The 11,442-nt window shown below is 50.4% G+C and overlaps 2 protein-coding genes across 2 annotated transcripts; one reads left to right on the top strand and one right to left on the bottom strand.

The window, feature by feature from the left end:
- Positions 1-1,613: 1,613 nt before the first annotated feature.
- LOC120694598 (anaphase-promoting complex subunit 13) lies at positions 1,614-6,852 on the bottom strand. The gene is made up of 4 exons (XM_039977780.1): positions 6,612-6,852; positions 6,458-6,520; positions 2,636-2,715; positions 1,614-2,015 (listed from the first exon to the last, which is right to left on the bottom strand). Exons 1-3 carry the CDS (start codon positions 6,703-6,705, stop codon positions 2,654-2,656), a joined length of 219 nt encoding a protein of 72 aa, XP_039833714.1. The 5' UTR covers positions 6,706-6,852; the 3' UTR covers positions 1,614-2,015; positions 2,636-2,653.
- A 1,858-nt stretch (positions 6,853-8,710) lies between these two features.
- On the top strand, positions 8,711-10,958 carry LOC120694596. The gene has a single exon (XM_039977778.1). The coding sequence runs from the start codon at positions 8,854-8,856 to the stop codon at positions 10,597-10,599; it is 1,746 nt and encodes a 581-aa protein (XP_039833712.1). The 5' UTR covers positions 8,711-8,853; the 3' UTR covers positions 10,600-10,958.
- Positions 10,959-11,442: the final 484 nt, after the last annotated feature.

Here is an 11,442-nt window from a genome sequence, read left to right as displayed (position 1 = left end):
GGCAGCGACCGGGGCGGCGCCTGCACGGCCTGATTGCCTTGGACACATGCTTTTCCGTCGCCGGAATTGTATAAGAAACTGGTGGTGTACGCATGCGTAGTTGTGGTGCACCTCACTCTCCCTCCATGATCTGTCTCCGTTGTTATTTTTTAAATGAGTAGTTAGCTGTTGATACGCACATACGTATGGTGCATTAGTGTTAAGCTAGTGCCAATTCGTTTCTCTGGCTCAGTTTGGGCATTTGATGCATGCATATGCATGACTATACTAAAGTTTTTTTTTCTCTTTTGGTAGAGTAGAGCGTGTATGATATCTGATGGGACCAGGACCAATTGTCATGATCGCCAATACGAGCTCCAATCAATGATACGCTACATCGGGACCATATGGTTTGAGTGCGAGTTAGTACATGTTTTCGGTGTTTTTTTTTCTCAAAAAAATTATACATGATCTGAAGAGGATGCAAATCTTTCAAAGATTGTTACTGTTATTGTGAGTGAGTAGATGAGATTGATTGATTGAAAACTGTGTGGCCTGTAGCGAATAATGCACTTTCACCAGCAAGATCATCTTCTTGGTCCGTATTTGTGTTCGATCAGTTTCATTCACAGCAGCGGCATTTGGCCTGTGGCGTGCCACAAAAGCATATTCTGGCATACCACACGATGATTGAAGCGATCATTACACCATCACTTGACAGTTCGTTTACACGTAATCCTCAGTCTTTTTGCGTTGCCGTAGCACAAAGAAACCCACTGCCTTATTTGCTAAAACGAGAGAGCCTGGCACTGGCATCGTCGCCGGACGTACTTCCAGAAAAAACAAGATCAACTGCAAGAAACTGTAGGGAGGTTCTCACAAATCAGCGAGAGCGCATACAACATGATTAAGGTGAAGGCGTATGGTAGGTTTTATCGTTAAGCCATTCCCAGTGGGGGTTTCATAAGAGTTTCATGCACATTAAATAGAGTGGGGGTTTCATAAGAGTTTCATGCACATTAAATAGGGTGCCATGTCACCATTTTAGATGATGTGGCACTGATTTAATGAGGATAGAGATGAAATGAGTTTCATCTAGATGAAACCATGTATGCACGGTTATCAACACTTAATGAGTCTTAGAATTAAATAGGATGAGAGCCTATAAAATAGCAAACATGAAACAATACATTGTGGGGGTGAGTTTCATCTATAGTTTCATTTGTGTTTGGTTGATGTGGCGCTCTTGGAAACAACAAAATGAAACTACCCATTGGGATTGCCCTTAGGCCGTCATGTGCTATCATTAGCGAGGCATAAGAAAAGGTCACTAGAGGCCAATGCAAATCATGGCCAATGATTGGGAAACGGCCGGCCTGGATGATTGCTTAGGCTTTTAGTAATGGTATACGAATACGATGCAGCTTTGACAGCTCGAGTGTTAAACCTAAGAACATGCATGACATTTGGTAGGACGCAAGTTGCGCCGTAGATACAATGAAATTTATTCATGAGGAGAATACTATGGAGTTGCTAACCAGCTGCTGAGTCAGCGACCAGGGTAGAGCATATCTGTGAAGTGTGTAAAGAATGGACGCGCTAGCCGTACAAGTTACAACTAGCAGTGCAACATGTGGCAAAAGCAGTACAAATTAAGCATGTGGCTGCACAGGATCTATCCAAGTAGAAACAAGAATTTAACAACGACAAGTTGGAATACAAGTACCGAAACATTCTTCATGCTAGGTTGAGAACACTAGCAGTCAAACATGAACTCCAAAAGTTTATGAAAGAAACTCAGAAGTAGGTTCGGTGCCAACATGCAGCTAAGATCTGGATCACTCGCATAACTAAATTGCTGTCATCATCACCATAAGGTTTTATAATAGGCCAACACAAAGTTCAATGCCCATATCTGGAGGAACTGCATAAACCAGATAATGAATTAAGTTTAGACAAACATTTGCGCAGCGCTGAAACCATGATGTACCACACAGCTCTAGACCCTTAGCGAAGAATCTTCATGTCTAGAGGCACTGCAATTCAAGCAGTGAATGAATTAGCACAACAGTTCAAATGTGACATGGACAGTGATTTATGTGCACTTGTCTCCACTCTCCACAACGTTTTTTCAGAGAGCTTACCCTACTCCAATGCATTTATGAACAGCTGCTGAATTCAAAATTGACTGGATTTGCTATTATTGTTGCATTTTTAATCCGTGCTACTCTGTAAGCGTATTCAAGTTGGCTTGCATTGTGCTCATTCCCAATGACATTGGATGTCCATTAAACTAGCAGAAAACACTAAACAACTGAATCTTTGGTCAAAGATATTACTACAGACGAGCATGAATTTCTGTGTCACATATGGACCTCTTGACTATCGAGTTTCAAAAAAAAAGTATTTATATATTTTGCTAATCATAGCCTTCAGTTCATCTAAATCAATTATATTTTTGGTCTAGCAAAACAGAAAGTATCTTGTGGACAAGTCAACTTCAGATCTAAAACACCCATAGAAAATGCAACACCCACAACTGATAATCAATCCATGTAGAAGCACGTGATTTGTCTAGTGACATTTTAGGGTGTACCCAAAATGAGTGTAATCATGCATCTTTTCGAGCTGAAGACAAGGTAGCAACAATTCTTACCCTGTAGAGCATGGAAGATCAGAGATTTTCCAAGGCAAAATCACGCCATACATCCCCTTGTGCTGGTTGGCTTTCCTGATCTGTTAGGTATTTAGAGCATCATATCAGAAAATTCAGGATCAACTCTAGATAATGATCATACTATACTAACAAAAATGAAATAGGTAGATTGCACAAAGAATTTTATCAAGGAGAGTAAAAGTGATTTAAAATAAAATTTGAAAATGCCTTCTCTTCTCAAAACAGAGGCATGCCCCCAGCTTCTTTATTATTATTGAAACTAGTCATGTGGATCAAGATGTTCATTCAAATCATAAACTCCAACCGGTATCAAAACCAACACTTGACTACATTGCAGTTCTTGATAGTGCATAAACTGTAAGTCTATAACATCCACATTCCACGCTCTCAAGTGCTAGCTTCTCATTTGCATATATGATTTTTTTGTATAAGACAGATGGAAACAGTGAATCAAAGCGGCCTAAGAGCCTCTTAGGCTGTCCGCACTCGTGCTACTCCAAATTCACTCTCTAAAAGGAATATTCTTGTCTGGTCATCAAGATTCTTCTCTCTATATTCAGTATCGCTGCACCCGTTCATTCTCTATCTCCTACTCTATACCAACTACCAGCACGCGGAGCCCACCTGTCATTCACTATTTAATTTTTTTTATCCCTCACACTCCACCTACCCCGTCACCCTCCCCCCTCTCTCCTCCCTTCTCTCTCCCCAAGCGACGGCGGCGCCCCCTCCTCCGGCCTTCCTCCCCGACGGCGGCGCCCCCTCCTCCGGCCTTCCTTCCCGACGCCGACGCCCCCCTCCCTCCTCTCCCTCGCGGACGCCCATGCGGGACCGGGGCTGGCCGCGGCTCGCCGCGGACGCCCGCGCGGCAGTGCCCCTCCTCCCTCCCTCCACTGCTCGTCCATCGTGGCCATGGCACGGCGGCTTCGGCTGGTGCGGCCCGCGCGTGACGATGGAGGGGGGGCGGCCCGGGCAGGGCGGGCGGGACGGCACGGCACGACGCCCCCTCCTGCGGCATGGCGCCCCCCCCTCCCTCGACGGTGGTGGGCGCGAGGCACGGCGGCGGCGAGCTCGCGGCGCGGCCCCTCCTCCGGCCTCAGCTCTGCGCCGCCGCGGCCTCTCCCCTACCGGCCCCTCCTCCCGACGCCCCTCTTCTCCGGCCCGGCCCTGCGCGCTGGCCGCTGGGCTCCTCCCCCATCCCTGGCATCCCCGCGGCGGCGTGCGAGCTCCCTTCCCGGCCCAGCCCCTGCACGCAGACCGCGGTGGCGGAGCTCGATCCCGCCGTGCCGGCCGCGGCTCCCTCTGCTCGTGGGTGCGCCGACCGTCTTCCTTCCCCCTCCCCTGCGCGCGCCGGCCGCCCCCTTCCCCCTCCTCTGCTGGCTGCTGCGCCGGCGCGGGAACGGACGGCGGCGAGCCACTCCGCGCTCGCCGCCCCGTGGTGGCTGGCGCCGCAGGGGAGACGGCGAGGCTCGCCTGCTCGAGCTCGAGCTCTGGCGAGCAGGGGCGGGCCGCGGCGGCCGGCGGTCCTAGCTCCCTCCGCTCGCGCGGCGTCTGCTCCCTCCCCGCCCCTCCTCCCGGCGGCCGCAGCCTAGCCTCCCTCCGCGAGACGGCGAGCGCGACAGCAGGCGCGGCGGGGCAGGGGGCCCGCGAGACGGCTGCGCGCACGGCAAGGCAGGCCTGCTCGAGCTCAGAAGCCATGGCGCGCGGCATGGCGGGCCTGCTCAAGCTCGTGCCGCCGGCGTGCGACCGGGTGGGCCGGCGACCTCGAGCTCCGCCGCGCCGCCTCTCTGTTTCTCTCCGTCCTGCTCTCTCTCTCTCCCTGCTCGGGTGGTTGGAAGGAATGACGCGAGGTGCGGGGCCCGCACCACGTCGGTGCGTTGCGGACGAGCGCTACCTGCGCTCGATTCAACGAACGGAGTCTCGCCCGCAACGATGCAGAGCGATGTAGCGCCCCCCGCTGCAGCTTCTTTCTCTGTAAATTGGTACTGCACGGCGGTGGAGTACCGCTTCCAGTACCCCAGTGCAGACAGCCTTACTGACCAAAAGTATCCTACAAACTCAACTCCTATGGGCAATTTTATATAGGGTTAATTGGATCTGTGCCATTACAATTTTCTAAGTTCACTGATATATCATTACAATTCGTCTATTTCAAACCGTGCCATCGCAATTTTACAATACTTCGAAACGCGCCACTACTTACCCCTTCGCTGTATTTCTTAAAATTTATAGACCAAAATACCCTCGTCTTCTTCCTCCTCTCATCCCCTCTCTTCTCCTCCTCCTGCAATGCCCCACCGGTGCACGGATAGATGGCGGCACCTGGATGGGCAGGGGCTTGCCGTCCCACTCCTTGAGGCACTCGAGCATGGGTCAACGAGCTTGCCCTCGCTGATGCCGATGAAGACCTTGTTGCACTCCTCGCCGGGGGACTTGAGCTTCTCGCCGGTGAACACGCAGCCGAGCTCCTCGCGGACGAAGCGGTAGAACGGGAACGACCTGCTGTCCCTGATCCGGTTGGGCACGGGCGCGGCGCCCTTGGCGACGGCGACGCGGGCGGCCTCCACCTCCCGTGCCAGCACTGCGCGTAGCTCCTCCTCTCCGTGGCCCGAGCAGATCCGCCCCGCCAGCCATGGGCCGGTGTCCCTCCATCCCGCGCCGCCGCAAGGCCTGGCCTTGCCGCGGACGAGCTCGAAGTACTCTCGGGAGTCGAATGGAAGGCAGCTGACACTGCGGCGCAAAGACCCCTCTCTTTTCTTCCATGGTGCGCGATGTCATCTTCCTCCTCCAGAACCAGATGCAGAGATAGGTAATTAATTACATCGATGCATGCTAATTTGCTTCTAAGATTAATTAATTTCATTGCCGTCCGATCGATGCTTCTGCAGAAGGGGACATTTTGTGGAGAGATTTGATGTGCATGAGCTAATCGAGAGGGCAGCGCTGCCAGTGAAGCCGGTGGGCTTCGGTGGTGGCGACACTGACGCCGCCAGCACAGCGGCACCCACGACGAGTTCCAACAAGAAGAGGCAGGGTGGGGCGAGCAGCAGCTGCCCGTAGCTGAGGCCCCATCGACCGTTCAGGCGGAGCTACTGACGGCGCGGCATCGGCGTCAGCGTGGAGCACCGAGAATGGCGAGGCGCTACGGCTGCGTGCTCCCATCGGCACGGTGGAGGCCCTGGTGTTCACCGACAACGACGGCGCGGCGCCCTCCGTCCTCGATGCGCAGCTCCGACGAGGGTCGGTGCCAGGAGCGGCGCGGGATGGAGGGGCCCTGGTCGATGGGGGTTGCGGCGGATCTGCCCGCGCCATGGAGAGTTAAGGCACGAAGGAGAGGGGATGAGAGGAGGAAGAAGACAGGGGTATTTTGGTCTATAAATTTTAAGAAACAAAGCGAAGGGGTAAGTAGTGGTGCGTTTCAAAGTGTTGTAAAATTGTGATGGCACAGTTAGAAAAAAACGAATTGTAATGGTATATCAGTGAACTTGAAAAATTGTAATGGCATAGATCCAATTTACCCTTTTATATATCGGTAACCTATCATGTATGTCCATATGGAATGCTGGGACTTTGTGCATTGTGTTGCCCTACAGATTTCTTAGTTTCAAGTTTTGGGGTTTTGCCGACAGAAGTTTATGACCTGCAGTTAGATACCGCACCTATAGCCTATCCCCATCACATTATTTGGTTTCTGTAGGTTGCATCTTAGCTATCGCCTTAACCAGACCGGAATCGGAACGAATCGAAAGAGTGAGGACTGAGCAAGTCGGAAAGTGAAAGGCAGCGAGAACGTGAGCGTACTGGCGGGCGCGGGGTCCTCGGCGTCCTCGGTCTTCACGGCCATGGCCAGCGGCACGGGGATGTCTGCAAAGCCATACAGGGTGAGGAGTCGGATCCGCTGGGGAGTAACCCGATTAGGTCACCGGCGCAAGGAAGGGGAAGGGAGGGGACGCACCCTCGGCGGGGAGGGTGTCGCGCATCCACTGCTCGTCGACGACGTCGATGAGGACGCCCAGGCTCAGGCCCAGCTCCTGCTCCAGCCCGCTCATCTCCCCCTCTTCCCCGGGCACGCTCTGCTCTAGAGTGGCGTCGCCAATGGCGGCTCGAGTGCTTTCGCCTTTCAGTTCGCTCTCTCTGTTCTTCGTAGCAGAAAGGGTAAATGGGATATTTTTGAGCCAGCTCAAAGCTCATGATCTATTTGGGTGGGCTCCATTCCTGTCTTCTGGGCCGGTATGCCCTTGAGATTTTGCCCCTTTTTGTACCCGATCTGGGCCTCAATTCACTAATGATAATCTGTGCGAGTGACAAAATGCTGAGGTACAGATACAGTTGTTGAATTAAGCTGGAACCTCCGTAAACTCTGAAATTAGAGTAACTTCAAGAGACTTTCTATTTCCATCCCAATTATTAGAAATATAGATTTCAATAGAAAAATATCTTTTAAGAGCTTCTCTAAATAATTATTCAAATATAATTATAATCTATTTTAGATTTCTCGCTAGTCAAAAATAGATAGCGAAAATAGTTCTCTAGAGTTTAAATCGGATAAAGAAAAACTATTGGAAAGTGAACATGTATAAAAAATTGTTTTATACAGATGACTCTCCAAATGATAATTTAGATAGTGAAATTTAGAAAGACTGTTTGAAGATGCTCTTAGAGTGACCATAATTTTTTTTCTATTCTTAATCTCAAAGTCATGAATGTCAAGTTGGAATTTTGTTCTATTCCGAGTTAGCAATTTTCGGATATAATTTGAATTAAAGAAAGACAAAGAAAATCTTTTCAAAATACGGACTAGTACCGAAAATTCGAAGTTTCCTCTAAAAATTTGAAAGTTCCTTGATCAGTGTAGTTGCTCCTGTATCTCTCGTGTCCCATGACTCGGCTCTCACTGACAAGCTCTCGTCCAGAACTCACTCGTGTGAGCCACACAGCACCGGGAACGGCATGTCAGTGGGACGAGTCCCTTTTGCGGAGACTCATCGCCTCGTCCCAGATAGGTCCAGGCGTTGCAAAATTTAAAATTCCAAATCTATCACATCTAATGAGAATGTTACATACTTCACATGCATGAAGTAGTAAATTTAGACGAAACAAAAAACTAATTACATAGTTTGCTTGTAAATTTCGAGACGAATCTAATGAGTCTAATTAGACAATGATTAAACACTAAATTACTACAGTAATTGCTACAATAATCATACTCTAATGATGGATTAATTAGGCTCATTAGATTTATCTCGTAGTTTACAGACGAGTTCTGTAATTAGTTTCACGATTAATATATATTTAATACTTTAAATGTAAAAAAAATTCATTTCAAATTTTTTACACCGGCAACTAAACAAGACCCAGTATGGCCTTGTTTGGATGCGCGCTAGAATCCTAGCACTAGAAGAGAATCTTTCCCGCATGAAGGACTGAATGAAGTCTATTTGCAAAAACTTTTTAGGGATGGGTGTAACTTTTCGCGACGAATGTAATGACGGTAATTAATCGATGATTAGCTACAGTGATGCTACCGTAAACATCTTCTAATCGTGCGGTCAAAGGCCTTATTAGATTCTTTAAGGTCACTAGCGCGGGGTACTGGAGTTGGTTTTATAAATTGACTTTGTTTGACACCGTAATAATCGGTCAAAGTGTCACTATTCACTAGCGTGCCACGAAACCAAACGGGGACTATATTTTCTGGCATCACTTAGGGCAGGTACGCACGCTGACCTACGAGTACTAGTCAGCAGTGACTCGCCCTTCCGAATTCGTTTTCGGACGGAGCACACGGGAATTGTTCCGTGCGTGCGCGATCTTCCTTCCCCTAAGAGCAAGTATTGTGGCCGGCTGAGAGGTGGCGGGGAGTCGACGTGGCATAGGAGAGAGACTAGACCGGGCGACTCGCAAAACGCCGGCTGCGGCGGGCGGAGACGCGAGGGGTGTCCTGCTATTGGTTGAGCACTGATCTAGCAGCGGGGGCCACCATCATTCCGCCGGCATCTCAGCCAGGGGCGGGCGAAATCTATTGCCCTTGCTCTAAAAATACTCCGGCGCGGCGCCGACACATCCAACCAGAGGCATCGCCGCGTGCCCGTGCCAGCTCACCACCACCACCCTCTCTCCCTGTCTGTCTCACACTCACCCAGTCACAGTCAGGCAGTCACCCACCTCCAAATCTCAGCGCCGCTCCCAGATCCAGGATGTCCTCCTCCGACCAGGACGACGCCCCCGACGGCGGCGAGGACTCGCCCCTCTTCCGCCGCCGCGCCCAAGGCTCCTCCCCCGGCGTCGCCGACGTCCCCGTCACGCAGTCGCTCATCAAGGCGGCCAGCAACGTCTGCTTCTCCCTCTTCGTGCTCGCCGTCCTCGTCGTCACCGTCGTCGCCGTCACCTACCAGCCGCCGGACCCCTGGCTCCAGTCCTCCGCCGCCATCACCACCTCGCTCTCCCGCGTCCTCCCCAACTCCACCTTCCTCGTCCCCGACGACTCGCTCCTCCCCACCGGCGAGGACTTCAACTCCTCCTCCACCGTCCCCCCGCGGGCGCGCGCCGACACCAACCAGGACGACGCGGCCGCGGCCGTTGCCGCGGCCTCCGCCGCCGCCGCGGCCAACGGGACCTGCGACCCGGACGCGCCGCTCAACTGCTCCGACCCTCGCGTGCTCGCCGCGGTCAAGGCGTTCAACGCCAAGGCCTTCTTCCGCAAGTCCATCGTCTTCCTCAGCTACGAGGCGCCGGTGCCCGGCCCCAAGCCCGGGCAGTGCGACGTCGCGTGGCGGTTCCGGAACCGCCGGGAGAAGTCGTGGCGCCGGTACAGGGACTTCCGCCGCTTCAGCCTCACCTCGGGCGATGGGTGCGCTCTTGAAATCGTCAAAGTCGGCAAGTTCCGTTCGGGGACGAATGCAGCTCGCCGGACATATCGGAAGGGGCCGAAGAACCCCAAGGTCGTGGCGCCACCAGTGGATCCAGAGATCAACGACACAATCCCGGTGGTCGGATCAGAAGCAGAGTTCAAGAAGGGAAAGTACTTGTACTACATGAGAGGCGGTGACCACTGCAAGAGCATGAACCAGTTCATTTGGAGTTTCTTGTGCGGGCTTGGAGAAGCCAAATTCCTGAACCGGACGTTCGTGATGGATCTGAATATGTGTTTATCTGGGGCGCACACGGTGGATGGGAAGGATGTGGATGGCAAAGATTTCAGGTATTATTTTGATTTTGAGCATTTGAAGGAGAGTGTGTCAGTGGTGGAGGAAGGGGACTTTTTGAAGGACTGGAAACGCTGGGATAAGAAAAAGGGTCCAGGCCGGATCACAGTGCGCAAGGTGCCGTTGTACAAGGTGACACCAATGCAGCTTAAGAGGGAAAAGAGCAATATCATTTGGAGGCAGTTTGTTGGGCAGGAGCCTGAGAATTACTGGTACAGGGTCTGCGAAGGGAGAGCTGCCAAGGTCATCCAAAGGCCATGGTATGCCATTTGGAAGTCCAAGAGGTTGATGAACATCGTAACAGAGATTGCGGGCAGGATGGATTGGGATTATGATGGTCTGCATGTGGTCCGAGGGTGGAAGGCGCAGAACAAGCAAATGTACCCAAACTTGGATGCCGACACATCACCTGATGCGATTGTGAATAAGGTGACCAAGCTTATTAAGCCAATGAGAAATCTCTACATTGCAACTAATGAGCCATTCTATAACTACTTCGACAAGCTGAGGTCACACTTCCATGTGCATTTGCTTGATGATTACAAGCAGCTCTGGTCAAACACAAGTGAATGGTACAATGAGACGACAGCGCTTAGTGGGGGTAAGCAAGTGCCGTTCGATGAGTACATGAGGGTGATTGTAGACACCGAGGTATTTTACCGATCAAAAACACAAGTTGAGACGTTCAACAACTTGACGAGGGATTGCAAAGATGGAATCAACACATGCAACTTATGACACATGAGTTACTGTTTTGGTAATCTATTGGTGGTGTTCATATACTCTTCCAATGGCTGGCACATTAAAATTTGGAGGAACTTCATCCAGGGTTTGTCTTTTGGCATACCATCTTAATGTAATTCCTGTCATGGAATTTTTAATTGGTTACACGTTCATCTGAGTTGTGTGCCCTCCATTCTATTTTTTGTGTAGTTTATATATTGCTCTTCCAGTGTTCAAAGTTCAAAAGTACTAGTGAGCCATTTGCAACATCCCTGCTCTCCGTAGATTAGCTGAGGACTATACCTTCATCGCGTACCTGTTCTCATATGCAACTTGCCAAGATATTTTAAATAGGAAATGAATTTGTCGGTAAACATATGCGGTACATTTTACATTAGAGATCTATTGTGCCCTTCAATTGTGAAATTATGACATGCTATTTTTATGACTGCACCTGTACAGCTCAAGAAGCAATGATGAACCTGTGTAATCAACGACATACAAGCAGTCTTCTATCATGGTCATATACTCATATGGCATTACTGCATTAGTAGTTGACCAGGGCTAAGCTATTCATGTTTATGTAGCGTGTGGGCATGGAGCAAAGAGACGGAAGCAAAAATCCAAAGTGAATTTTGGGTACAGCTCTTTCTTGGGTGGCAGCTAATATATAAGAGCAAATCATCAAAATCAGATTTTACAGTTAGTTCAAAGGAAAGCTATCAATCAAATGCCATCCATCGAGTATTTTTTAGGCCGCCAGTCCAAACTTAACTGTCAAGAGAGGAGGTAGGTAGCACAAGTCCTTCACAATGATGGTGCACAAATTAGGTCAGTTGTCATTTTCAGTGTGTTATC

The sequence above is a fragment of the Panicum virgatum genome, chromosome 2K (genome assembly GCF_016808335.1).
Source record: "Panicum virgatum strain AP13 chromosome 2K, P.virgatum_v5, whole genome shotgun sequence".
NCBI lineage: Eukaryota > Viridiplantae > Streptophyta > Magnoliopsida > Poales > Poaceae > Panicum > Panicum virgatum.
This window is presented reverse-complemented; position numbering and strand designations above follow the sequence as displayed.

Coding starts and splice junctions, on each gene's coding strand:
- LOC120694598 (XM_039977780.1), bottom strand. CDS start 6,705: ATGAGCGGGCTGGAGCAGGAGCTGGGCCTGAGCCTGGGCGTCCTCATC. Junction 6,521..6,611: donor CGACACCCTCCCCGCCGAGG/GTGCGTCCCCTC, acceptor ATGGCTTTGCAG/ACATCCCCGTGCCGCTGGCC. Junction 2,716..6,457: donor CGAGGACCCCGCGCCCGCCA/GTACGCTCACGT, acceptor AATACCTAACAG/ATCAGGAAAGCCAACCAGCA.
- LOC120694596 (XM_039977778.1), top strand. CDS start 8,854: ATGTCCTCCTCCGACCAGGACGACGCCCCCGACGGCGGCGAGGACTCG.